The 26,075-nt window shown below is 44.9% G+C and overlaps 1 protein-coding gene across 3 annotated transcripts in view; it reads right to left on the reverse strand.

Moving 5' to 3' along the window:
* Window positions 1-181: 181 nt before the first annotated feature.
* The window catches only part of LOC118386424 (telomere-associated protein RIF1-like), a 30,727-nt gene continuing 4,833 nt past the window's right edge, over window positions 182-26,075 (reverse strand). For 2 of the 3 annotated variants that reach the window (XM_052522783.1, XM_052522784.1), the window contains exons 2-34: window positions 24,734-24,863; window positions 24,480-24,558; window positions 24,279-24,375; window positions 23,892-24,117; window positions 23,431-23,620; window positions 23,130-23,222; window positions 22,817-22,955; window positions 22,402-22,553; window positions 21,945-22,056; window positions 21,431-21,607; window positions 16,814-16,924; window positions 16,056-16,118; window positions 15,078-15,181; window positions 14,825-14,911; window positions 14,325-14,398; window positions 11,607-11,787; window positions 11,311-11,418; window positions 10,547-10,696; window positions 10,313-10,412; window positions 9,903-10,207; window positions 9,195-9,397; window positions 8,910-9,003; window positions 8,701-8,826; window positions 8,046-8,188; window positions 7,785-7,874; window positions 7,621-7,672; window positions 3,688-7,425; window positions 3,350-3,481; window positions 3,006-3,092; window positions 2,620-2,735; window positions 1,472-1,625; window positions 1,145-1,265; window positions 182-951 (exon numbers count right to left, since the gene is read on the reverse strand). In XM_052522783.1, the coding sequence (XP_052378743.1) occupies window positions 680-951; window positions 1,145-1,265; window positions 1,472-1,625; window positions 2,620-2,735; window positions 3,006-3,092; window positions 3,350-3,481; window positions 3,688-7,425; window positions 7,621-7,672; window positions 7,785-7,874; window positions 8,046-8,188; window positions 8,701-8,826; window positions 8,910-9,003; window positions 9,195-9,397; window positions 9,903-10,207; window positions 10,313-10,412; window positions 10,547-10,696; window positions 11,311-11,418; window positions 11,607-11,787; window positions 14,325-14,398; window positions 14,825-14,911; window positions 15,078-15,181; window positions 16,056-16,118; window positions 16,814-16,924; window positions 21,431-21,607; window positions 21,945-22,056; window positions 22,402-22,553; window positions 22,817-22,955; window positions 23,130-23,222; window positions 23,431-23,620; window positions 23,892-24,117; window positions 24,279-24,375; window positions 24,480-24,558; window positions 24,734-24,846 (7,989 nt within the window). In that variant the 5' untranslated portion in view covers window positions 24,847-24,863 and the 3' untranslated portion in view covers window positions 182-679. The remainder of the gene's footprint in view (window positions 952-1,144; window positions 1,266-1,471; window positions 1,626-2,619; window positions 2,736-3,005; window positions 3,093-3,349; window positions 3,482-3,687; window positions 7,426-7,620; window positions 7,673-7,784; window positions 7,875-8,045; window positions 8,189-8,700; window positions 8,827-8,909; window positions 9,004-9,194; window positions 9,398-9,902; window positions 10,208-10,312; window positions 10,413-10,546; window positions 10,697-11,310; window positions 11,419-11,606; window positions 11,788-14,324; window positions 14,399-14,824; window positions 14,912-15,077; window positions 15,182-16,055; window positions 16,119-16,813; window positions 16,925-21,430; window positions 21,608-21,944; window positions 22,057-22,401; window positions 22,554-22,816; window positions 22,956-23,129; window positions 23,223-23,430; window positions 23,621-23,891; window positions 24,118-24,278; window positions 24,376-24,479; window positions 24,559-24,733; window positions 24,864-26,075) is intronic. The other variant, XM_052522785.1, reaches the window with a different exon arrangement.

A 26,075-nucleotide genomic window follows, 5' to 3' on the forward strand; every position in this document is an offset into this window, starting at 1 on the left:
GTCAGTTTTTTGGGGAGCTGTTTTATAGACAAACCCTACCCTGGAGGCAGGTAATGTTGTGGCCTGACTAGCCATGACAGCCACAGTACTGGCATTAATCATGAATTCAGAACAGAAATACTTTGCCTTATGCTCACATTAAACTTCCCCTCCATCCAAAGAACAACACTGATACAGCCTCCATATTTCAAACCTTTATTTCATAGGTACACAACGTAAAAAGTGCCATCCTCCGGACCACAATGTATGGTTAAAATATCACTTCCTGGCAAAGCCTTGGTATAGCCAATCAGAGACCATGCTTCGCTTTCACTCTTGTCATGACAACTAATCGCCACCACTACTTTTTAGCCTGAACTAGCATTTATAAAAATGTCTCCCTCAGCCATCAGAGAGGACAAGGAAAAAGAGTTTAAAAACACAACCCAAACAGATCCTGGTGGCCTTGTGGTGTAGTACTTGGTTAACTCTTAGATCTTAAGAGTTGGAGTGTGAGAGGGGAAACGTTGATGGGGGCTGGGGGGCCCGGGCCCCCACAAAAACAAATCAAGACCTTTGTAAGAATTCAAACACCAATGTGCCGCCCCCCCCACAGTTGTCAATAGGCATCTTCAAGAGACTTCACGTGGGGCATTCCCAAAATATGTAATCCAAACCCGGGGACTGTCTAGTGTTTGGATCAGGGTCCGCTGTCCTTGTTCTGAGCCAGTAGTCTGCTCTGCAGCTGCAGCACCACCGTCCTCATCATGCCTCCCAGCTGATCATGGATCAGAACCAGCTGGTCAGAGGAGCAGTGGCTCAATCCCTCTCCAGTCAGATGAGCCGCCAGAGACTCCACCTCCAACAGCAGACCACCCTCAGCAGTCTTCTGGTGGTCAGGCCTGCTTTGGTCCGGTCTCTCTGGATGTTCCTCGTGCTCCTTGGACACTGGCTCATCCAACAACTCTGTGACTACAGAAGGGAACATCATGCATGATAATCATCTATGATATTGAGTTCTGTTCAGTGAGCTGAATTAGAAATACAGCAAAAACAATGTATTTGTGAGCAATTTCACAGCAACTTTCAAATATGTTTTCCCCCAAGCTTATTCTCTTACTGCACACATTTGCCTTTGGAAACAACACAGGTTTATTGAACTCACCAAGGACATCTCCTGGAGTCTTGTCCTCTCCCTGGTTCTGAGGAACAGTTGGCTCCTCCAGCTCAGACGTCAGCTTCTCCATCTCCTCAAAACTCTTCAGCTCATCACTACGGCCCTTCTGCTGAAGCAGTGACAAGGTGAAACGATCCATTACAGACCAAACAGATAAACCACCTGAACTGTGCTCATCTCCACAAGAATTAACCGCACATGACAATTATCATTAACTGTTTAAGCAATATCTCTTGGGTATAATCTAAAGTATGAATCTCATTTGCATTTGCAGAAGGTAGGAGAAAGTCACAGGTTTTAAGTTTGGCATAATACCTGCTGTTCGTGATATATTTTAAGTGCTTTCTTCACATTAGAAATCTTTGGGGAACGAATGGGAAGGTTCTTGATTTCACTTGGTGTGAGAGCACTGAGGTCTCCGACAGTTTTGATATTCCGGGCTCGCACAAGCTGGCCAAAGCCACGAGGCCTGAGGATAAATAATTACAGGATATGTTAAAGCAGCCATCAACAGTAGAAGGAATAGCAACACACCCTCCTCACTCGTTGTTTGGGTAAAAAGCCGAGGGATGGGACTGGAGAAATGTAACACGCAAATTCACAGAGCTATGGATGCAAGGACTGACCATCCATGAGATCAACATTACAGACAGAGCTATGGATGCAAGGACTGACCATCCATGAGATCAACATTACAGACAGAGCTATGGATGCAAGGACTGACCATCCATGAGATCAACATTACAGACAGAGCTATGGATGCAAGGACTGACCATCCATGAGATCAACATTACAGACAGAGCTATGGATGCAAGGACTGACCATCCATGAGATCAACATTACAGACAGAGCTATGGATGCAAGGACTGACCATCCATGAGATCAACATTACAGACAGAGCTATGGATGCAAGGACTGACCATCCATGAGATCAACATTACAGACAGAGCTATGGATGCAAGGACTGACCATCCATGAGATCAACATTACAGACAGAGCTATGGATGCAAGGACTGACCATCCATGAGATCAACATTACAGACAGAGCTATGGATGCAAGGACTGACCATCCATGAGATCAACATTAGTTTTAACCATGTTTAGAGGCTATATAGTGTTTGTTTACATTTACTTTGTCAATAAATATTGGAGAAAACAAGCTTATATTTTGGGTTCTCATGGAGTGTGACAGTTGAACTAAGCTCATGAGGAATTTATAAGTTATATTCTTCAAGAATCATTGGATACATATCAGTACATTTATAAGTCCAAAAATGTATGTAGCAAATGGCTGATGGCCCATTTTAATTCTAAAGAAACACGTAAAGCTTTGGATATCTGCTAGTTGTATGGGAACCCATGTTGGATTGTTGTTCCCTTGTTGCAACTCACATTGTGTTTAACTTGATTTATTGTACAAGCAGTTCATTGTTTTAGGACCAGAGTTCTCTCGTTACACTGACCACATGTTGGAGGTGATCTGAGGCAGCACTGCTTCCACAGGGGTAGAACAGCGGACCAGGGCTGGGTACACACAGTCCTTAGGGATGGGCCTCGGCTCCTGGCCCAGCTCAGAGATCTGAAACAACATTCATCAAGTTAGAAGCTAAGTAGGAATGACACTCAGGCACATGCACAACAATAATGGACAGTAAAGAAATTTTAAAAAAATGGACCAAATTAGCTGTTTTGTCTATATGTACTGAATGTATGCATGCTGCAAAATGAACGTCCTTGTGGATAATAAAATCATCTAATCCATTAGGTTTTACAAAAAGGATTGAATTTAGGATTATGATCTAGTCTAAAAAATAACTTTGGTACGTCCTATGTATCTGAGGTTACATACCAGGCATTTCTTGGAGCTCTTGTACCCTGGGCTGCAGAGATTGCGTGGACTGAGGATCAGTAAGCCCTTTGTTGGTGTTGTGATATACTGCAAATAGAGCAAAGGTTAGGCGATTATAATAAAAGGGTCTAAATGAAAAAGACCTCTAAAAAGTCATGGGAGAGTTCAGTTAATCTGTGGCCACTGAGTTAACTGTACAGAAATCAAGTCAGAATATCACCGTCTCCCATTGATGATTTTGGCAAAAGTTGAAGTTTCACACACTTAACTAAATTGAGCCTTTAATGATTTAGTGCACAGTATTTAAAATGATATTTATTACACATCACTAGTGGATCACGTACCTTCGCCTGAGGGATGCTGCTGCAGGTAGTTTTGTTTCTTGGGGAGCTGGATCGGATGACAGGGCTGCGACGGTCAATGTCATCTGCCAGCTCCTGGTGTTGAATTGGGTGAGCAAATGATACTCGCCGAGACTGCGAAATAAAAAGTATGGATTAATTTATCACACTTTGTTTTCAAAACCTGCTAATGCCATCATAGATACATCAAAGATTCTCTTCAACTGAAAGCGTGTCATTTTCAATTTATACTGACAGTTGAACACAGATAATTAGAATATATGCATAAATTATTTATGATTTGTAAATCGTCATAGATTAAGTACGCCTGATCACATTACCTTGGTGAAAGGCGAAGGACTCTCCTCTTCTATTGGTCTTTTCTGTCCCTTCTTCAGGATAGAGGTGGAGGGGGAAGCTAAGGGGGACCACAACCCCCTGGTCCTGCCACTGCTGGGGCTATGGCCCACCTCCAGCCCCCTCACAGCATCCTTCTGCTTGGGTGGAGAGTCTTGGCACAACATGTCTTTAGAGGTACTTGGGTGATGTAGAGGCACTGGGGCTTCGTGAAGGTCAGAGGGCACAAGGGTAAAAGAGTTTAAAGGAGATAGATCTAGGTCATTATTGGCCATCTGGGTTTCTTCACCCTCCTCTTCACACTCGAGGCCAGATACATTGTCAGTTTTTGCCCTCTCTTGGAGAAGAGTGATATCTTGAATGTTGTCCGCCTGAGGCTCAGTGTGGGTTTCTCTGGTTCCAGTACAGGTGCTGTCAGCCTCTGGCTGTCCTTCTTTGATAGATGTGTACTGCTCCTTCTGTTGCTCCTCATCTAAGGCTTTGGAACACTGGGCTTGCCCAATAGACCTACCAACATCTTCCAGTTGGTCCTCCTCTAGAACATTGGTAGACTCTGGATGTCTGTTCTCCTCGTGTTCTCCCATCTGCTCCTCGGTCACCTCCTCACTGGAGACCGCGACAGGCTTCAGCCCATCTAAAACCTTCTCTGAGGACTCAGAGACCTGAAGACTCAATTTCTCCTCTGTTGCCTCAGTAGGTGAAGTATCTGTGGGGAGGCCATTGGCAATGGGAGGGGTACATAGTTTGTTTAGTCCATCTTCAGAGATGGCATTTCCTTCAGTGGAAGGCGTGAGAGAGTTGGCCTGCTCAGAGTCATTGAGCAGCTTTCTTTGGATCTGTGTTGGCCTGTCACACTCTAGGTCATCATGGTCACTCTCCTGAGAGGAGACTGTGTTGAAATTCTCTTTGCTTTTTGACCATTTATGTCCACGTTCCTTATTCCGGCGAGACATACACACATCCTGGCTTTTCATATGTTCTAGATCAGGTTCTACTGAAGAGTCCGTCTGTTGAGAAGAAAGCTTAGTATTTTCACTCTCAGCCTTCTCTGGCACAAAGGGGTCAACTGCCTCAACCACACCCCCCAGATCTTTCTTAGTTATCACAGGAAGACTTGGAACTAGCACTTCAGGTTTAAGAGAGTTGACCATTTTAAGGGCTTCCTCCACATCCTGTGGAATCTTGACAACTTCTAAGGCCTCACTTGATGGGTTTTGCGAGTCTGACCTTAGAGAAGTTTCAGAACTATCCATTGGGATCTCTTGGTCAGCCCCTGGCTCTGCTGATCCAACTGTAGCCAGAGGGCTTGGAACCGCTCCAGCTGACGTGGGCTTCCGGCCTTTCTGGACATCCTCCCGGGGCTCTGAAGCATCCGACTCAGAGTTCTCCACGTTGGAGCCTAGTAAGGCCTGGGAGGCATTACGCCTTTTAGTCCTTCCACTTCCTTGTGAGGATTCTGTATCTGCCACCTGTGAGTTCTCAGTCTCCATGTTAGGAGTTGGGTTAGGGCTGTTGTTGGCTTTTACCTGCTCCTTTAACATCTTGTTTCTTTTACTGGTTCTGCCCCTGGGCCTCAGCTGGCAGTCTGTTGGACTGGTGGCAGAAGGAGCGACCTGATAATGAGTCTGGCTCTTCTCTGGTGTTGCTGCTGAATCAGTGGCCAAATGCAGGCTTCTTTTGACCTCAGCCACTTCAATGGGAACCTTGCTTCTCCTGCTTGTTCTACCCTGCGACTGGCTGGCTGTTGGAGTGGCTGAAGGTGTGGTTGAAGGTGTAGTCGGAAAGTCAATTTGGCTGAGTAGCTCTGTACCGCCTCTCCTCTTCAGCTTGCCTTTACCCTGTTCTTCTGACTCGGTGACCAATTTACTCCTCCTGCTAGATCTACCCTGTGATTGGCCATCTCCTGTTTGATCAGCAGGAGAGGGTGTGGCAATCTGAGAATCACTTTCGTGCTCAGTAGGATCCTGCTTGTCAACCTCATCGACAAAGTCAACCTCCTCCAAATCACTGAGTGGTTTGCTCTTCCAGCTTGCACTACCCTGTGACTGGCTCTCTTGTTCAGATGGTTTGGCTACATGTGAATCAATTTGGCTCGTCTTTTCCTCCACCTTCTGAGCCTTAATACTCCTTAGTTTCTGCCTGCAATCATCCTCCACTGCCACAGCCAACTTATTCCTCTGACTACATCTACTCTGTGATTGGCTATCATTATCAGAGGCAGAGGGGGTGTCCGTTTGAGAGTCACTTTGACTGAGCTCCTCCTCTGCAACACCTCTCTTTTGTTTGTCTTTGACCAGATCCTCTGATTTGCTGCTCCTTCTACTTGATACCGTGCTACTCTGTGATTGGCTGTTGATATCAGCAGCAGGTGAAGGCATGGCCACCTCTGAATTTGATCGGCTCAACTCGCTCTCCTCCTTGTGACTTATTTTTCTCAGCTTGTCTCTTCCACGGTCCTCCACGTCAACAGCCAGCTTACTTCTCCTACTGGCTCTACCCTGTGACTGACCGTCTGCTTGACTGACAGGAGAGGGCACCGTCTTTGGTGAATCCATTTGACACTCTGCCTCTTTGGGTTGAGACTTTCTCCGTTTGTCTTTCTCTTCCCATTCCTCTGCATCTTCTCCTGGTCTCAGTGGCCTGCTCCTCCGCCTTCCGGACCGCCTTGGTTCACCTTGGCTCAGATCGGCCTGGGAACTGGGAGAACCTTCCAGAAGATCTTGAGATTCCTCTTCTTTCTGACTGTTGTTTCCCATTACTACTTCTTCAAATGCAGGAACTAGAACTTCCTTCAGTATTTCCACCGGAGTCTGGGTGTCTGGGATGACGTCGTCCTCGTCGGTTTCACTTGTTCTTTTCTCAGCTGGTTTCTCAACCTCAGATTGCTTTTTGTCTTCTGAAGGTTCAGGTTTCTCTCCCTCATTTTTGAAAGACTGATTCTTGGAGCTTCTACATCTTGCTTGTTCAGTCTCCTGCGAGTCTGTGTCAGCCCCTGCCGGTGGTTCCGGAGAGGAAGCCGCCCGCGCCTGGCCGGCCCCTGCCGGTGGTTCCGGAGAGGAAGCCGCCCGCTCCTGGCCGGGCCCTGCCGGTGGTTCCGGAGAGGAAGCCGCCCGCGCCTGGCCGGGCCCTGCCGGTGGTTCCGGAGAGGAAGCCGCCCGCGCCTGGCCGGCCCCTGCCGGTGGTTCCGGAGAGGAAGCCGCCCGCGCCTGGCCGGCCCCTGCCGGTGGTTCCGGAGAGGAAGCCGCCCGCGCCTGGCCGGCCTCTGCCGGTGGTTCCGGAGAGGAAGCCGCCCGCGCCTGGCCGGCCCCTGCCGGTGGTTCCGGAGAGGAAGCCGCCTGCGCCTGGCTGTTACCCGTCCTGGTGAGGGGGCCTGTAAACGTCACCACGCTGGCAGGACTAGCAGGCTTCCCCTCAGCATACTTCTCCAGAGTGATGAAAGACTGGCGACGACTGTTGGTTTTCTGAGGCGTCCCTGAGACCATGTCAGAGCCGCCAGAGACGTCAGGGCTGGTGTCCTCTCTGGTCTCCACGGCAGAGTCTTCCTTCAATAAAACATCCTCATTGACATCCTCCTCCATGGAAATGTCTGCAGACTCAGGAAGTAACTCATCAGCAGGCTTCTCCTCTCCCTTTGCAGATTCTGTTGTCTCATTGGTTGGACTGATATATTCCTGGGTATCGTCAGCAACGTCCTCCCCCATTTCCATGTTTTCTTCTGGAACCTGTGAAGAAAAGAACGGAGGAGACATTTGTATTTGGGGATTTTCACTTTAATTTGAAGAAAAGGCCTGTTGGCTTTGAAAGCACCCATATGTTTTCAATCAAAAGAAAACCGCTTATTGGGGCAAATAATGACATTTCAGACCTCGGGGGGTAAATGTAACAATGAATAGCTTGTGTTGTTAATTTCTCTTTACCTCCACTTTAACCTCAACATCTTCGACTTGCTCAACTGCTGGAAATGTGTCCCTGTAAAAGAAATGCATGTTTTAAACATTGGGTCCCCCACGAAGCAATCATTCATTCTTTCTTCATAGATTTGTGTTATTCAGTGTAACGGCAGCAGTCAACAAGTACTTACAGTGATTCCTCCTGACTCTGTGTGTACTGGGTGAAGACCGTGGTATCAAGGGAAGCATCCAGGTTGTTGTACATGGCAGGAATGTCAACCCTTTCAAATAAAACCCATATACACAAGCTTTGTTACTAGAAAGTGAGAAGAAAGAAGCATTTCTATAACTTCTGGTTTATTTTGTCTAAATTAAGGCTCCCTGAGAAAAAGAAAAAAGTATTCAAAGGACTTTGTGGTTAAATAAAGATAGCTGATTTGCTTGAAACGGACCGTTTGGTTCTCTTGACCTCTTTCTGGTGCTCGGTGAGGACTCTCTCCTTGGTCTCGGGGGGGATGAACACAAAGTCTATAGAGGCCTGCTCCTCCAGTTCCTCTCTACGAGGCGGCTTGGGAGAGCCAAAGTCCAGCTTCATCTGTTGGGGAGGAAATAGAAGTCATCTCCAATATGTAAATAAGAAAATAATATATTTCTAAACACTTCCACATTGTGGTTGCTACCATAATCCTGAATGAATCGTGAATAATGATAGAAAGTTAAGACGCACAGATATCACACCCCCCAAGACATGCTAACCTCTCACCATTACAATAACAGGGGGGTATGATATTTATGCCTCTAACTTTCTCACGATTCATTCAGGATTATGTCTAATAGTAGAAACCAAATTAATCTAGAAGTGTTTAGAAACATTCTCTTATTTATAATAAAAGTGACTAAAGGTGAATCCGAAGTGCTGGAGTACAGAGCCCAAAACAACGAAACAAATTGTCAATGACCCAATACCTTTGGAGCTCGCTGTATATGAAAGCTCCCTATCTTATCTGGCTCAAACTGGCACTGTGATAACAGCCAATTTATAAAGGGCTTCAATAAATGTGATTGGTGGGTTCGGAGAATAGAGAACTAAATAAAACTGGTCCTTACCGAGACAGGCTTGCATGTCTTGGAGCTCCTGTCCATCTCTCCAACCCTCACCAGTAGAGAAGCTCTCTTCACCCCAGGAGTCACCTGCACTCCACTCACCTTGGTCTCCAGCTGAGAGCTCTCACTCTGCACACACACCCAGAACATAATCCAGGGATTAGTATACCTTTCTGCTTAGATTTGACTTATTCAACAGGGAAAACACTCACCGAGTACTGTCCACTGAGTTCATCTGGAACTTCAACAGACTGAAAGCCAGGTAAGAGGATAGGAGTGTTCTGCTTCACCTGGCTCAACACTGGCCTGGAAACAGAAAGAAGCACGAGCAAACATGATTAGTCCAGACCTAGATTAAGCCGAACACTTAATGAAAACCTGATCATTAGTTTAGGTCCAGACCTAGATCAAGCCTAATGCTGACCTAAAACGCTTTTAATGGATATAAACAAAACATTATTTGTCTCAAACTTTAACTTGTAAATGTAGATTCTTACTTGAGTTCTTCTGGGTAGACGAGGACCAAAGCGTTAGCGAAGGTTGTGTTCCAGAACTGTGTGACGAGGGAGCGGATGTGCTTTCGCCGGTGGAGGAACAGGACACAGAGCAGGGGGGACAGCAGGGACAGCAGCTCATCATCATAGGCCAGGGCGGAACATGTCTGCAGGCAGCCCAACACGTCAACCAGGAGCTTCTCCAGCTGGAGGAACGGGGACACAACCACCCAGACAAAAAGGATTGCTTAAAGAGCTGAAGCTTGCAAAGAAAGCATAGCCAATACTTCTATAATATTAGTGCAGTAGTTTATATAGAGAAACATTTCAAATCAAATCTTATTTTTCACATGCACTGAATACAACAGGTGTAGACCTTACAGTGAACTTAGTGACTGTACGTTTGTTTATCCCATGTGTAACTCTTTGCATTGCTTTATCTCGGCCAGGTCGCAGTTGTAAATTAGAACTTATTTTCATCTGGCCTACCGGGTTAAATAAAGGTGGGAAGAAAATGCTTACTTACATACAAGCCCTTAACCAACCATGCAGATCAAGAATTAGAGTTAAGAAAATATTTACTAAATAGAAAGTAACAAAAACAACGGTTATATACAGGGGGTACCAGTACCGAGTAAATGTGTGGGGGTACAGGTTAAGCTGTTAAGGAGACTTTTGGACAAAAATAAAATAGTAAACATTTGAACAAACCTTTGCTCCAAGACTTGAGGTGGATTTCAGCTGCTCATTTGGAGTCCTCCCAGGCTGCTCATAGAGGGCTGTGAGGGGCAGTGTGAGAGAGGCCAGGGCCTCCTGGATGGCTGTAGCCAGGGCCAGATTAGAGAACAGGGTAGAGAGGATGGAGACCAGGGCCAGGCCTGTACCCTCAGGGACAGTCTCAGGAGCCTCAACAGCATTAAAGGCCTCCAGGGCCTGGACCAGCAGGGTCTGGAAGGTAGACAGGTTCCCAAGGGCTTTGCTTTTCTTACGCACCCAGGCCAGAGGGGTGTGGGGAGCTGGAAGGGACAGGAAGGTAAGCAAGGCCACTCATGCATACAAAGGATTTCTTTGGCTAAAAGCTTCTGCTTAATGAGATATCTATCTATCTATAGATAGCTTACATTTGATCTTCTGTTGAAACTGTGAAGTGTAGGGAGAGAAGTCAGAACTCTCAACGATGACCAGGAGGATGTTAGCAACCGCATCCAACGTTGACGGAACCTGGAAAAGAATCATAATACAATCAATGAATCTGAACAATGAAAACTATTGTGCAGCAGTAGAATATTCTTATTCAAAGGGCTAACAATCCCAGTAAATTAGATGCGTTTGTACAGTAAGCTCTCTCCGCTCACCCTCAGGGCCGTCCTGTCCAATAGGGCAGCCATTTTGCCACACAGCTCCTCACAGCAGACATTCTCCTCGGCCGTGGCCACAAGGGCAGAGCAGCAGGCAAACACCTTATACAGCCTGGACCACGTACCCAGCATGGACTTCTGGGTCACCTACAGAGGAAAGGCACCGAAATCAGTGTTTGAGATTGACCAATGGGGCTTATGTTTGTCCTAATTTGAAATGGAAATGTGCTTTTTGCAAATTCCAACTCTCCCTGAGACACCCTCGGAGAGCAGGGCCATGACCAGGGTCTGCCATTATCAACGCCGACCCTGGAGCAATTAGGGTTAAGTGCCTTACTCAAGGGCACATCGGAACAAGCAACCTTTCGGTTACTGGTCCGTTCGCTCAAATGGACCATTTCACCAAACTCGGTCCTCGGGACCCCAAGGGGTGCACGTTTTGTTTCTCCCCCCTAGTACTACACCGCTTATTCAAATAATCAACATCAAGCATTGATCATTTGAATCAGCTGTGTAGTGCTAGAGGAAAAAAAATAAACATGCACTCCTTGGGGTCCCAAGGACCGAGTTCTGAAATCCCTGCTCAAGTCGCTAGGCTACCAGGTGCCCTTGCAGTGGGACAGCGCATATTTTATCATCCAATCCTCCTGCATCCCAAATTACTACTCTACTGATCAAAATATGCAAAGCACTGAATTCATTCAGTCGCCAACTTTAAAAAATCCTATAGCATAGCAATCCACGGAATCTCTGAGACTCACATGTGGCAGGGCGTTGCCAGGTAGCAGGTGTGTGATGGGGAACATCAGGGCAGTGTGAACAGCACTGAAGTTGTGCTCCAGAGCATCCCCTTGGTTCACCTCATTGGTCTGTCAGGGAGGGAGAAAAACTTTATTAAAACCAATCTCCATAGCAACTCTCTATTTGTGAAACACATAATAATAAGAATTATAATAGTAGTTTGTGTCCACTTGGTGAAATTGGTCTTGCATCTCAACAAACTAGCACCATATTCAGTGCAGTTACAGGACATGTATTTACAGTGTCCACTTCATACCTGTGTGATGGTAACAGTCAGTGGGTTGACCACCACACTCCACATCCTCCACAGCTGTTCCTTATCCCCCAGAGTCCCCGCGCTGCGCCCCACCGCCCCCAGGACCGCCTCCCCAAATGCCAGAGGGGACGTGAGGCCGGAGAGACCACAGTTCACTAGTGTCTCTAAACACAGGAAAAACCTGCGGGGGTGCAGAGACAACTCAAATAGGACAGGAACAAGATACTTTTTTTTGTTGTCCACATAGTGTATGTGGACACCACTTCAAATGAGTGGATTTGGCCATTTCAGCTACACCCATTACTGACGGGTGTATACAATCGAGCACACAACCACCATCGGCAGTAGAAAGCACGTACTGAACAGCTCAGTTTGTCAAATCTTTGCCCTGCAAGAACATCCCTGGTCAACTGCAAGTGCTGTTATTGTGAAGTAGGAACATCTTGGAGCAACAACGGCTCAGCTGTGAAGTGGTAGGCCACACAAGCGCACAGAACGGGAACACCAACTGCTGAAGCGTGTAAAAAAAAAAAGCTCTGTCCTCGGATGCAACACCGACTAACGAGTTCCAAACTGTCTCTGGAAGCAACGTCAGCACAAGAACGGTTCATCTGGAGTTTAATGAAATGGGTTTTCATGGCCGAGCACACAAGCCTAAGATCATCATGCGCAATGCCAAGCGTCGGCTGGAGTGGTGTAAAGCCATGGGCCTCTGGAGCAGTGGAAACGCGTCCTCTGGAGTGATGAATCACGCCTCACCATCGGCAGTCTGATGGACGAATCTGGGTTTGGCGGATGCCAGGAGAACGCTACCTGCCCCAATGCATAGTGCCAACTGTAAAGTTTGGTGGAGGAGGAATAATGGTCTGGGGCTGTTTTTCTTGGTTTGGGCTAGGCTCCTTAGTTCCAGTGATGGGAAATCTTAAATGCTACAGCATACAATGACATTCAAATCAAATTTAATTTGTCACGTGACGAATACAACAGGTGTAGTAGACCTTACAATGAAATGCTTACTTACAGGCCCTTAACAATGCAGTTAAGAAAAATACATGTTAAAGAAAGTATTTACTAAAATAAACTGTACAAATATATATATTTTTTATAATTAAAGAGCAACAAAATAACAGTAGCGAGACTATATACAGGGGGTATTAGTACAATGAGTCAATGTGGTTGAGGTAATATGTACAGGTTAGTTGAGGTAATATGTACATGCAGGTTGAGGTAAAGTGGCTATGCATAGATAATAAAAACAGTAGCAGCAGCATAAAAATGGGACGGGGGGGTTCAATGAAAATAGTCTGGTAGCCATTTGATTAGCTGTTCAGCAGTCGTATGGCTTGGGGGGTAGAAGCTGTTAAGAAGCCTTTTGGTCCTATACTTGGTGCTCCGGTACAGCTTGCCGTGCGGTAGCAGAGAGAACAGTCTATGACAAGGGTGGCTGGAGTATTTGGCCATTTTTAAGGCCTTTCTCTGACACGCCTGGTATAGAGGTCCTGGATGGCAGGAAGCTTGGCACCAGTGACGTACTGGGCCGTACGCACTACCCTCTGTAGTGCCTTGCAGTTGGAGGCCATGCAGTTGCCATACCAGGCAGTGACGCAACCATGCTCTCGATGGTGCAGCTGTAGAATTTTTTGAGGATCTGAGGACTCATGCCAAATCTTTTCAGTCTCCTGAGGGGAATAGGTGTTATCGTGCCCTCTTCAGATTCTAGAAGATTCTGTACTTCCAACTTTGTGGCAACAGTTTGGGGAAGGCCCTTTCCTGTTTCAGCAAGACAACACCCCCGTGCACAAAGCGAGGTCCATACAGAAATGGTTTGTCGAGATCAATGTGGAAGAACTTGACTGGCCTGCAAAGAGCCCTGAACTCAACCCCATCAAACAGCTTTGGGATGAATTGGAACGCAGACTACGAGCCAGGCCTAATCACCCAACATCAGTTCCTGACCTCACTACTGCTCTTGTAGCTGAATAAGTCCCCGCAGCAATGTTCCAACATCTAGTGGAAAGCCTTCCCAGAAGAGTGGGGGATGTTATTGCAGCAAAAGGGGGACCATCTCCATATTAATGCCCATGGTTTTGAAGATGTTCAACAAGCAGATGCCCACATACTTTTGTAGTGTCCCATGTGGCTCAGTTGGTAGAGCATGGCGCTTGCAACACCAGGGTTGTGGGTTTGATTCCCACAGGGGACCAGTATTAACAAATATGAAAGTGTATGCACTCACGTAAGTCGCTCTGGATAAGCACGTCTGTGAAATGACAAATGTAGTGTGTGATGGGTTTTGCCTACCTTCCTGAAGGCACTGAATGGGAGTCATTATGGATAAGATGGTCTGCTAAATGACTAATATGTCAATATATTCCCAAGCATAGGAACACACTTGGATACTCCGTTCTATGTATTCTTCAGATTCACTACATATTCCATGCACACTGTCCATAATGTCTACACATCCCACACACAGAACTCAAGACATTGTCAGTCCTTATATTTTTTTAAACTTTTTAATATTTGTGTGTGTAAATTTTGCTACACCCGCAATAACATCCACGACCAATAACATTTGATTTGACTAATGCTGGTTGCAAAAAACTCAAGGAACAATTATTTTAGTTTCAAGTTAACTTGGAAGTGGTAAGCCTCGGGAGACATTTGTTTCTGGTTGGACAGAGGAAAAGAACAGAATTCAGTTAAGGGGAAACCGACCTCTCATCTTCTACGAACCCTCCCACCAGACTGCTGTTGTAGAACAGGAGAATCAGGAACAGAGCCGGGGTTCCCTGGGGGCAGAAATGGAGGAGTAAGAGAAGAGACCAAGTAACCACACCAGGCCAAGGACCACACAGCATTCAGAACACTAATTGAGTAACACAGACATTTCCTAAGAGCCCCATATCAAAGACTGCAGGATGTTAATTTACACTGCCCTAGAGAATACATCTTTATAGAGCAGGTTACAGGGTTGTCATCCCTATGGCATCATAAGTGTCTACAGCCATGTATCAACTAAAATCATGAACCTTCTACATTTCAGCTTTCATGGGTCCGATTTATTTCAGCTTTCATGGGTCCGATTTATTTCAGATTGATCATTTGCAACAGAGGACAGAGCCAGAACTAGCAGGGAGCGACTGGATGGACAGATTGTATTTACATGTAAATGATGTAACCCAATGACCAGGAAGAGAGAAGCTACAGACACTCACGTTCAAAAGATCCATTTTGCCCACTTGGTAAGAGGCAGATCCCAGTATCCTTTGAGGGATACCCTTCACTGTTATTTCTAGCAGACTCTGCATACAGAGAAACAAGGGAAAGAATACAAGGAAAGGGTTAAACAGGCTTAAATAAACAAAGAGGAGCATTTTAGGACATTGAGTTCCTCAATGCAACATGACCCACTAACACAGGCTAGCAGCAGACAAGCAGACCTGTTTGAAGCATAGAGATAGATCTTACCAGAGCCCTGTGTGCAGGGAGGGCCTCTGAGGAGATGATGCTCTGTAGAGCCTGTAGCAACAGGGGGAGGAGCTCAGAGCCCTGGCGCTCTTTCTTATGGCCAGCTGTCACATAACAAAGGTACAAGGGACAGGAGGATAGACGTTTGAAGACACCAGGGCGTTTTCTCAAGTCGCCTTCCCTCAAATCCACACTCCGAGCCACCTCAAAACGCATTGGCGGAAAAGGTCAGAGGGGAGGGACTTTGGATTTTCTCATCGAACACATTTTGAACAGTAGAAACTAAACATAGAAAATCATTTCTGTCATTTCTTTGGATGGTCATTACTGGGGACCCTCAGATTTAATTCCTCGTCAGTGGTTCCAAACCCAAAGGTCCGCTCAGACTTAAACTGATGACAGTGGGGTTGGGCCTGTGGTGGGGGAGGCTTGGGTCTTTCAGCTCCAACACCTGACAGACAAGACCCAGGCCCAGCTGTGGTACTCTGTGTGGGGCTGCAGGGCTGACCCATGGCAGGAAGGGTCAGCCAACTGAGCAGCAGCCACAGAACATTGAACATTTTTAGCTGACTAAATGAAGATGGAGTGAGGTTTAACTGTACGGCGTTAACCATCCAGCAGAGTGGGGCACGTAGCTTGGGGTTCCATCACTCCTATATTCCAGTAATAGCACATTTTCACTGGTCAACTTATCACCAAACCCTTAAATTTGTTGAATTAGCTGTGCCAGTGTTACAATACATGAAGTAAGTAGAACGGCTGGGGACGCTGTAGGAGAGGATTGAGAAACACTTAGGAGTTAGCCAAGGCTGAAACTAACAGACGAGTGACTTAGGTTAGTGTTTCCTGGACAGCCTGCAGGCTTACATCATGATGGGGTTTATTCTCTAACTCTAATCACTAACAGGCCCTCCACTGCTTAACAGCATGCAATCTGTTCTGTGGGGGGTGATGTGGTTGACTTTGGCTGGTACTCACCAGCATCAATCGTTGTGATTACGAAACTGACAAGGTTCCTCCATATAAGGGCAAGCAAGGCATCTGCAGGGGAGAGAGAACACGCAAGTCACCCCACATGAAGTGGCCGTCATTCAAACCCCTACGCATGCACTTCTACACAAAACACACAATTCTTCCTTCCAACTCCCTCTACCCCACGCAGTGACTCTCAGAAACTGTTTCCAATTACTCGTCCATGTGAGGGAGCCTCTCTAAGCTAGCAAGTCAAGCCAGAGCTATCCTATCCCCTTTGTGGCGAGAGCACTGAGCATGAACACGCACATCTCTAGAGGCTGGCGCCTCGGCTCCTGGAGGAAGGCCAGCTGAAGTCATTTTCATTGTAGCACAATAACCTTGATCCTGTGAATAGGTTTGTTATGTTAGTTGCTCATTCCTACAGAACATTTAAATTACGCTAGACAGGGTAACTATGAGAGGATTATAGTATACCACTACATCAGAGATGGGATTTGGGCTCCTACAATGTGAATGGTATATGAGGGTCTGAAATGGTTGTTTTTCATAGTGGCAGGAAGTTAGGCCTACATGTTTCCTAACTGGACTACAGGGGATTTGTGCCCTCTTCCCAACTAGCTGCCTGGCAGTAGAAGAACCTGATACACACTCCGAGGCTGGCTCTGAACATGTTTGGAATAGTCAGAGCCATTATGGCTGCCATAGAATAGAGCCTATGCTAATATCAGTTGCAGTGAGATATTTGAGGTCAGGTAAGGTACCTGGGGCGTCTTTGCCGATGCAGATGAAGCTGTCGCGGACTGCGGAGATAAGCAAAGAGCCGTGCTTGGTGAAGGAGGGGGGGCTGGACAGGAAGGGGTGAACCAGAGGTTCTGCCAAAACAATACAGGAGAGTCATTTCAGAGAACCAGGCAAGCCGTTTCCAACTGGAACATTTATCTGATGCATAAATTGTTTATTTCAATTTGATTTATTAACTAGGCAAGTCAGTTAAGGACAAATTCTTATTTACAATGACGACCTAGAAAAGGCAAAAGGCCTCCTGCGGGGACGGTGGATTAAAAATACAATACAAATATAGGACAGAACACATCACAACAAGAGACACCACAACATAAAGAGACCTAAGACAACATAGCAAGGCAGCAACACATGACAACACAACATGGTAGCAGCACAACATGGTAGCAGCACAACATGGTAGCATCACAACATGGTAGCAGCACAACATGGTAGCAGCACAAAATATGATACAAACATTATTGGGCACAGACACCACCACAAAGGGCAAGAAGGTAGAGACAACAATACATCACACAAAGCAGCCACAACTATCAGTAAGTGTGTCCATGATTGAGTCTTTGAATGAAGAGATTGAGATAAAACTGTCCAGTTTGAGTGTTTGTAGCAGCTCGTTCCAGTCGCTAGCTGCAGAGAACTGAAAAGACGATTGACCCAGGGATGTGCGCGCTTTGGGAGCCTTTAACAGAATGTGACTGTTGTATGTGGAGGATGAGGGCTGCAGTAGGTAGAGAGGGGAGTGAGGCCTAGGTTTACTGTAAAGGCATTGGCATGTGTGAAAGGTGTGTCATCCAGCTACAATACAATTTTGTCTCTACCTTCTTGCCCTCTGTGCCGTTGTCTGTGCCCAATAATGCTTGTACCCGGTTTTGTGTTGCTGCCATGCTGTGTAGTCTTAGGTCTCTTTTTGTAGTGTTCTCTCGTCGTAATGCATGTTTTGTCCTATATTTATAAGCCCAGCCGCCGTCCCCGCCAAAGGATTTTTTGCCAGGCCGTCATTGTAAATATGAATTTGTTCATAACTGACTTGCCTAATTACATAAAAGTAAAAAAATGTACATACACTTAGGTTGGAGTCATTAAAACTCGTTTTTCATCCACTCCACAAATTTCTTGTTAACAAACTATAGTTATGGCATGTCGGTTAGGACATCTACTTTGTGCATGCATGACAAGTCATTTTTCCAACAATTGTTTACAGACAAATTATTTCACTGTATCACAATTCCAGAGGGTCAGAAGTTTACATACACTAAGTTGACTGTGCCTTTAAACAGCTTAAATCCCAGAAAATGATGACATGGCTTTGGAAGTTTCTGATAGGCTGATTGACATCATTTGAGTCAATTGGAGGTGTACCTGTGGATGTATTTCAAGGCCTACCTTCAAACTCGCTGCCTTTTTGCTTGACATCTTGGGAAAAAAATCAAAATAAATCAGCTAAGACCTCATAGAAAAAAATTGTAGACTTCCACAAGTCCGGTACATCCTTGGGAGCAATTTCCAAATCCCTGAAGGTACCACATTCATCTGTACAAACAATAGTACGCAAGTATAAACACTATGGGACCACGCAGCCGTCATACTGCTCAGGAAGGAGACGCGTTCTGTATCCTAGAGATGAACGTACTTTGGTGCGAAAAGTGGAAATCAAATCCAGAAGCAAAGGACCTTGTGAAGATGCCGAGGAAACATTTTTTTTTTTTTTTGTATCTACAGTGGGGCAAAAAATTATTTAGTCAGGAACCAATTGTGCAGGTTCTCCCACTTAAAGATGAGACCTGTAATTTTCATCATAGGTACACTTCAACTATGACAGACAAAATGAGAGAAAAAAAATCCAGAAAATCACATTGTATGATTTTTTATGCATTTATTTGCAAATTATGGTGAAAAATAAGTATTTGGTCAATAACAAAAGTTTCTCAATACTTTTTATACCCTTTGTTGGCAATGACAGAAGTCAAACGTTTTCTGTAAGTCTTCACAAGGTTTTCACACACTGTTGCTGGTATTTTGGCCCATTCCTCCATGCAGATCTCCTCTATAGCAGTGATGTTTTGGGGCTGTTGCTGGGCAACACGGACTTTCAACTCCCTCCAAAGATTTTCTATGGGGTTGAGATCTGGCTAGGCCACTCCAGGACCTTGAAATGCTTCTTACGAAGCCACTCCTTCGTTGCCCGGGCGGTGTGTTTGGGATCATTGTCATGCTGAAAGACCCAGCCACGTTTCATCTTCAATGCCCTTGCTGATGGGAGGTTTTCACTCAAAATCTCACGATACATGGCCCCATTCAGTCTTTCCTTTACACGGATCAGTCGTCCTGGTCCCTTTGCAGAAAAACAGCCCCAAAGCATGATATTTCCACCCCATGCTTCACAGTAGGTATGGTGTTCTTTGGATGCAACTCAGCATTCTTTGTCCTCCAAACAAGTAGGTGACAAAATACTTATTTTCCACCATAATTTGCAAAAAAAAAAAAATCCTACAATGTGATTGTCTGGATTTTTCCCCTCATTTTATCTTTCATAGTTGAAGTACACCTATGATGAAAAGTACAGGCCTCTCATATTTTTAAATGGGAGAACCTGCACAATTGGAGGCTGACTAAATACCCCCCACTGTATATCCACGGTAAAACGAGTCCCATTTCAACAACCTGAAAGGCCACTCAGCAAGGAAGAATCCACTGCTCCAAAATTACCATAAAAAAAGACAAGACTACGGTTTGCAACTGCAAATGGGGACATAGATTGTACTTTCTGGATTAATGTCCTCTGGCCTGATGAAACAAAATTAGAACCGTTTGGCCATAATGACCATCGTTATGTTTGGAGGAGGGGGGCTTGCAAGCCGAAGAACACCATCCCAACAGTAAAGCACGGGGTGGCGGCATCATGTTGTGGGGGTGCTTTGCTGCAGGAGGGACTGGTGCACTTCACAAAATAGATGGCATCATGAGGTAGGAACATTATGTGGATATATTGAAGCAACATCAAGACATCAGTCAGGAAGTTCAAGCTTGGCTGCAAATGGTTCTTCCAAATGGACAATGACCCCAAGCATACTTCCAAACTTGTGGCAAAATGGCTTAAGGACAACAAAGTCAAGGTATTGGAGTGGCCATGACAAAGCCCTGACCTCAATCCCATAGAAAATGTGTGAAAATGAAAATTAATTGAGTGTATGTAAACTTCTGACCCACTGGGAATGTGATGAAAGAAATAAAAGCGGAAATAATTCTCTACTATTATTCTGACATTTCACATTATTAAAATAAAGTGGTGATCTTAACTGACCTAAGACAGGGAATTTTTTACTAGGATTAAATGTCAGGAATTGTGACAAACTGAGTTTAAATGTATTTGGCAAAGGTCTATGTAAACTTTGACTTCAACTGTATATATAAAACATTTACAAACATCACTGAGTACTGATTAACAACTGAGGCTGTGACATCATTACATGAACAATTTAGCTCTTTAACTTCTTGGTGACAGGGAGTTAATCAATATTTTCATGTCCGGATGAAATGCGTGCCCAAATTCAACTGCCTGCTACTCATCCCCAGAAGATAAGATATGCATATTATTAGTATATTTTGATAGAAACTTCAGAGTGTTTTCTAAAAACAGTTTGAATCATGTCTGAGTATAACAGAACTTATGTAGCAGACAAAACCGAGGAAAAAACATTCCAATTTTTGTTTTGTTTTTGAGGTCACTCTTTTCAATGTGTTTTCATTGGGAATCCAGATTTCTAAAAGGGACCTTCTTGCAGTTCCTACCACTTCCACTGGATGTCATCAGTCTTTAGAAATTGGTTGAGGTTTTTCCTTTGTGTAATGAAGAAGCCCGGTTCAAAACGAGGGTCACTTCAAGTGTACTGTTAGATAGAGGCGCGTGACCAGAAAGGTAGCGTCAGTTTGTTTTCTTCCTGTATTGAACACAGATCATCCCGTCTTCAATTTGATCGATTATTTACTTTAAAAAATACCTAAAGTTGTATTACAAACGTAGTTTGAAATGTTTTGGCTAAGTTTTACAGGTAACTTTTGAGATATTTTGTAGTCACGTTGCGCAAGTTGGAACCGGTGTTTTTCTGGATCAAATGCGCCAAATGATGGACATTTTGGATATATATCGACGGAATTAATCTAACAAAAGGACCATTTGTGATGTTTATGGGACATATTGGAGTGCCAACAGCAGAAGCTCAAAGGTAAGGCATGATTTATATTTTTATTTCTGTGTTTTGTGTTGAGCCTGCAGGGTTGAAATATGTTTTCTTTCTCTTTTTTACCGAGGTGCTATCCTCAGATAATAGCATCGTTTGCTTTCGCCGAAAAGCCTTTTTGAAATCTGACATGTTGGCTGGATTCACAACACGTGTAGCTTTAATTTGGTATCTTACATGTGTGATTTCTATACTAATTTAATTGAATTTGTCACTCTGCATTTTCTCTGGCTTTTGGCCAAGTGGAACGCTACCGTCCCACATATCCCAGAGAGGTTTACCAGAGCGACTTCGTTCAGTGCATTCAACTAAAGTAGGTAAAACCATCACGTCTCTCACCGAGGCTGAGCGTCAGTTGGTTCTTGGCAGCGGCGGCGGTGACCTCTGACCCCATGAAGTAGTGCAACAGCATCTCTAATCCCAGCAGCTGTATAGAGGGGTAGGCCTGGCCCGCCACCACACTGCAGTTCAGGCTCAGACGGGGCATCACTGTAGGGCTGGAGAAGGCTGGGGCACCTGGTGGGGCGGGGGACAGAGCAACAAAGGTGAACAAATTCCGTTATCAATTAAAAAGTGACATTTAGAACATTTTTACATTCAACGTTTCCAATTATCTGGTGGCACTTTTCAGGTAAATCCAAGAAGACCATTCAAGAGAGCTTTTCTATGTTCTGCATTCTAGGCAAGATAATTATATAATGAAATGACATACTTGTATCACACATGCATGCCAATTATGAGAACAAACAGCTAGAAGCAGTCAATGTTCCATAGTACTAGCAAAGAGAAAAGACAATGGAAGACAGTAAGACATGAATAGTTGTAGGTATAGTGGTCCCCACAGTAAGACTACCAGTTTTATGTGTACTGGTCCCCACAGCACTGTTCTGAATGGAGCTCCGGGCTGGAGTAGTTGGGAAGGCAGAGTCAGTGCCCAGGGTGCACTGGAGGAGAGGAACACCAACCTGACAACACATCAAGAGTATTGGTCAGCAACACAAGACAGCTCTCGAGCATGCCATTTCCAATCACAAAACAAAGATTAACGCTCTATCCACCTCTCACACAAGATGACAATTTATGACAAGATCGAATCTCAAACTTAATTTCAATTACATTTTATAATAGGCCTAATTTATTAACTTAATCTCGTTCCTTAATAACAAATCCTGCTTGCATTCTGAATGCATCAAGTCATGTTTGATAATTCGGCATAAACGTAATAAAACACTTTATAGGCATTTTTCCGCAAAAACATTCAAACGGACACATAATATCAAACCAATACAAATGAAAATCCCTTTTTGTACCTGTTCAAAGTGTGCAGGCAGGTTGGGTCCCAGTTTGACCACCAGGTACCACCAGACCTCCAGCTTGGTGAGCAGCAGGGCCTCAGTCCTCACCTGGATGGAGCGGAGGGGCTGCAGCAGCAACTTTAGCCGCTTGGCACTGCACAGGATCTCTACAGCACGGGAGACAGGTCAGTCAATCACTTTGAAAAGAATCTGACACTCTGAATACACTATACAGTCTACTCTAACCCGAGTAAGTGTTCTCTACAGCAAAGAGTGCATGAAGAGAGAGTGGAGTGGATGTCAACCAGAGCATTTAGTTTGCCACACACTTTCTGTTGTACAGCCCTCCATTAAGTTCTGTCTAAACGAAGCAACCGGTCAACAAGACTTGAAGTAGTAATGGCACTCTGTTGTATTGTGTTTTTCCCACCTGGATTGAGGGAGAAGTTGTCTATGAGGCTCTTCCAGGCGAGGAAGGCGATCTTCTTGATGTTGGGGGAGGAGCTACGGAAGCCCAGTTCCTCCAGGCCAAGCAGGGAGTTGATGAAGGGACCACCTCTATGGAGCAGCTGGGGGATCAGGCGAAATACTGACTGTCAATGGTCATAGACATATATCTTTTCCCAACTCTCCACCGATACAAGGTGTGGAGGAACCAATAGTGTCGTATGAAATTAATTCATTACACTCCTGAGAGCCTTACATGTAAGCATCTCCTGAGGATTCAAACCATGCAGCCTCACCTTCCCTAGGAGCCTGACAAACAACGGCCAGAGTTTCAGAACATTGGTCTCGTTCTTCGTAGAGAACAGTTTCTGGAGCTCTGGGATGAGTTTCTGGAGCGAAAAAAGAACAACTGTCAGATTGTGAAGAAATTAGCATCAAAAGAGTTTCTGAACCTTCCATTTATCCAAAGCAACTTGCTAAAAACATATGCACTCACTGTATTGTAAGTGTGTGTGAGTGGCAGACAGTAGAGGGCATGTATTTAGATAAAATCATGTAAATACATATGGCTCTAGTAGAGAGTATAAAGACACTCACAGAGGACATGATGGGTTCTATGATGGCTGCCACCTCTTTCTGTTTCTCCATTAGTAGAGGCAGACCCATCTCCAGGGCTGCTGCCGCCCGCAGGCGCACTTTAGAGGCTGAGTGGACCACCAGAGGGATGACCAGCTTGGCCCACTGCACTGCGCACTCACCCATCTGGGCTGGGGTCTGGTCCAGCAACCTACACACAGACAGATTTAAGACAGAGAAAGAGCTGATGATCACTGAAATACTGTCAAGACAGTCTTTTCCAGACCAGAGAGCTATGAGCACTATCCAAAACAGATACAATGTTAAGCAAGGTAGACTACAATAACATCCATCCGCTTAGTGGCAGGGTTATCATACTGAACCATTAAATTGTGCATTCCTAAATGAGAGTCATAGCCAATCAAAGCTATTGATTCCAGGGTAGGAGAGTACATGTACAAAAACTGGGTGTTTTAGTTTACCTTATGATAACATTCAACGACTCATGCTCCATGACAACAGACTGGATGTCTTCTCTAGTCCGTACACACTCCAGGGTTCTCAGAATCTCTGGCACCATCTTGGCCACCACCTCTGGAGGGAAGTTCTGTTTGGAGATGACCCATAACGCTCTGGTGCATGTGTTCTTGTCTGTAGACTTCACCACCAGAGAGGAAAGAGCTGACAGTAGCTCCTCTGCAAAATTAGCTGGAGAAAGAGAAAGCCAAAGAAAACCCTGTTTCAAATGATGTGATCTCCATTCTTACCAGGCTTATTTCACTTTTAATGGAGAATCTGAATGGCTGATTTTTATCCATCAGTTAAACAAGTCGCATGTAAACATATGAAGAATTCTACTTGTTCAGTACCTGGGACAGCCGAGACGACATGGGCATGGAACACACAGAACCCAAGGGCCTGTAGTGCAGCCTGGCTCAGCTCTGCATTCTGACTGGCGATATGGGTCTAAAACAACATGACAAAAACATAACATTCATGACAATCCTTTAGTCAACGAGATGTTCACATTTTTCCTTCAGAAATCTCCTTCATATAAAGCATGCACTCACCTGGAAAGTTCTACCCAAACGTGAAAAGTTCTTTATAACGGCAGGGAGAAACTGTGTTCCATCATCCCCACTGAGACGACTGAAGACAAAGCAGAGCCAGCATTTAGGATGGAAACAGACGTCTTTATAAGTGTTGCAGATCTACCCACTACCTCAGCTCATTAGAGAAAAACATACACCTGACATGCATATCGATCAGCATCTAGGGATAACGAGGTCATCATAGGCTGCCTATGTCCATCTAAAGCACCTACTTGACAATGGTGAGGTAGGCGTCTGTCTGCTCCGGCTGTCCGGCTGTGATATCCTCCAGAGATTCCAGCAGAGGGAGGAGACTGGAGCTAGTCAGGGGCACCGTTGCCATCATCCTGGTTCCTCTCACACCTGTGGTGATCATAAAATTATCAGCCGGTGATTGTCATGCAAATAACTACCCGTCTCACGGTACTTAACGTTAATTAACAAACAAGGTCATAGCATTTCCTGGCTAACAGGCATAGCCTACAAGACACTGATGCAGACCTTTGGAACATCTACATTTAAAAAAGTAAATAAATCCATTTAATATAGCCCACACCATCACAATAAATCCATTATTTATTTTAGACAGGTCTAAAAAATACAAAGAAAATGTCGGCCATTTATCATCCTTATGTTAGGCCCTGATCTGGCTATGCCATATGGCTGTGGGCTACACTAGTTCATTTAGCAGACAAGATTCTCGTGGTATTATTTTACACTTAACAAAAATATTAAATGCCACATGCAAAGTGTTGGTCCCATGTTTCATGAGCTGAAATGAAATATCCCAGACATTTTCCCATATACACACACACGTCTCTAATTGTTTTACATCCCTGTTAGTGAGAATATCTTGTTTGCCAAGATAATCCACCCACCTGACAGGTGTGGAAAATCAAGAAGATGGTAGCTGTGGGGTTATGGTGTGGGCAGGCATAAGCTAAAGACAACAAACACAATTCCATTTTAATCGATGGAAATTTGAATGCCCAGAGATTCCGTGATGAGATCCTGAGACCCATTGTCGTGCCATTCATCTGCCGCCATCACCTCATGTTTCAGCATGATAATTCACAGCCCCCCATGTCACAAGGATCTGTACACAGTTTCTGGAAGCTGGAAATGTCCCAGTTCTTCCATGGCCTGCATACTCAGACATGTCACCCATTGAGCATGTTTGGGATGCTCTGGATTGACGGGTAAGACAGCGTTTTACAGTTCCTGCCAATATCCAGCAACTTTGCACAGCCATTAAAGAAGAGTGGGACAACATTTCACAGGCCAAAATCAACAGCCTGATCAACTCTATGCGAAGGAGATGTTGCAGTGCATGAGGCAAATGGTGGTCACACCGGATACTGACAGATTCTGATTTACACCCCTAATTGTTTTTTTAAGGTGTCTGTGACCTGCATATGTTTATTCCCAGTCATGTGAAATCCATAGATTAGGGCTTAAAGAATGCATTTCTATTGACTGAGATCCTTATATGGACTGTAACTCAGTCAAATCTTTGAAATTGTTGCATTTATATTTTTGTTCAGTGTATATTATTTTATAGTAATAAGAATACAA

This window comes from Oncorhynchus keta, chromosome 7 (genome assembly GCF_023373465.1).
Source record: "Oncorhynchus keta strain PuntledgeMale-10-30-2019 chromosome 7, Oket_V2, whole genome shotgun sequence".
Classification (NCBI taxonomy): domain Eukaryota; kingdom Metazoa; phylum Chordata; class Actinopteri; order Salmoniformes; family Salmonidae; genus Oncorhynchus; species Oncorhynchus keta.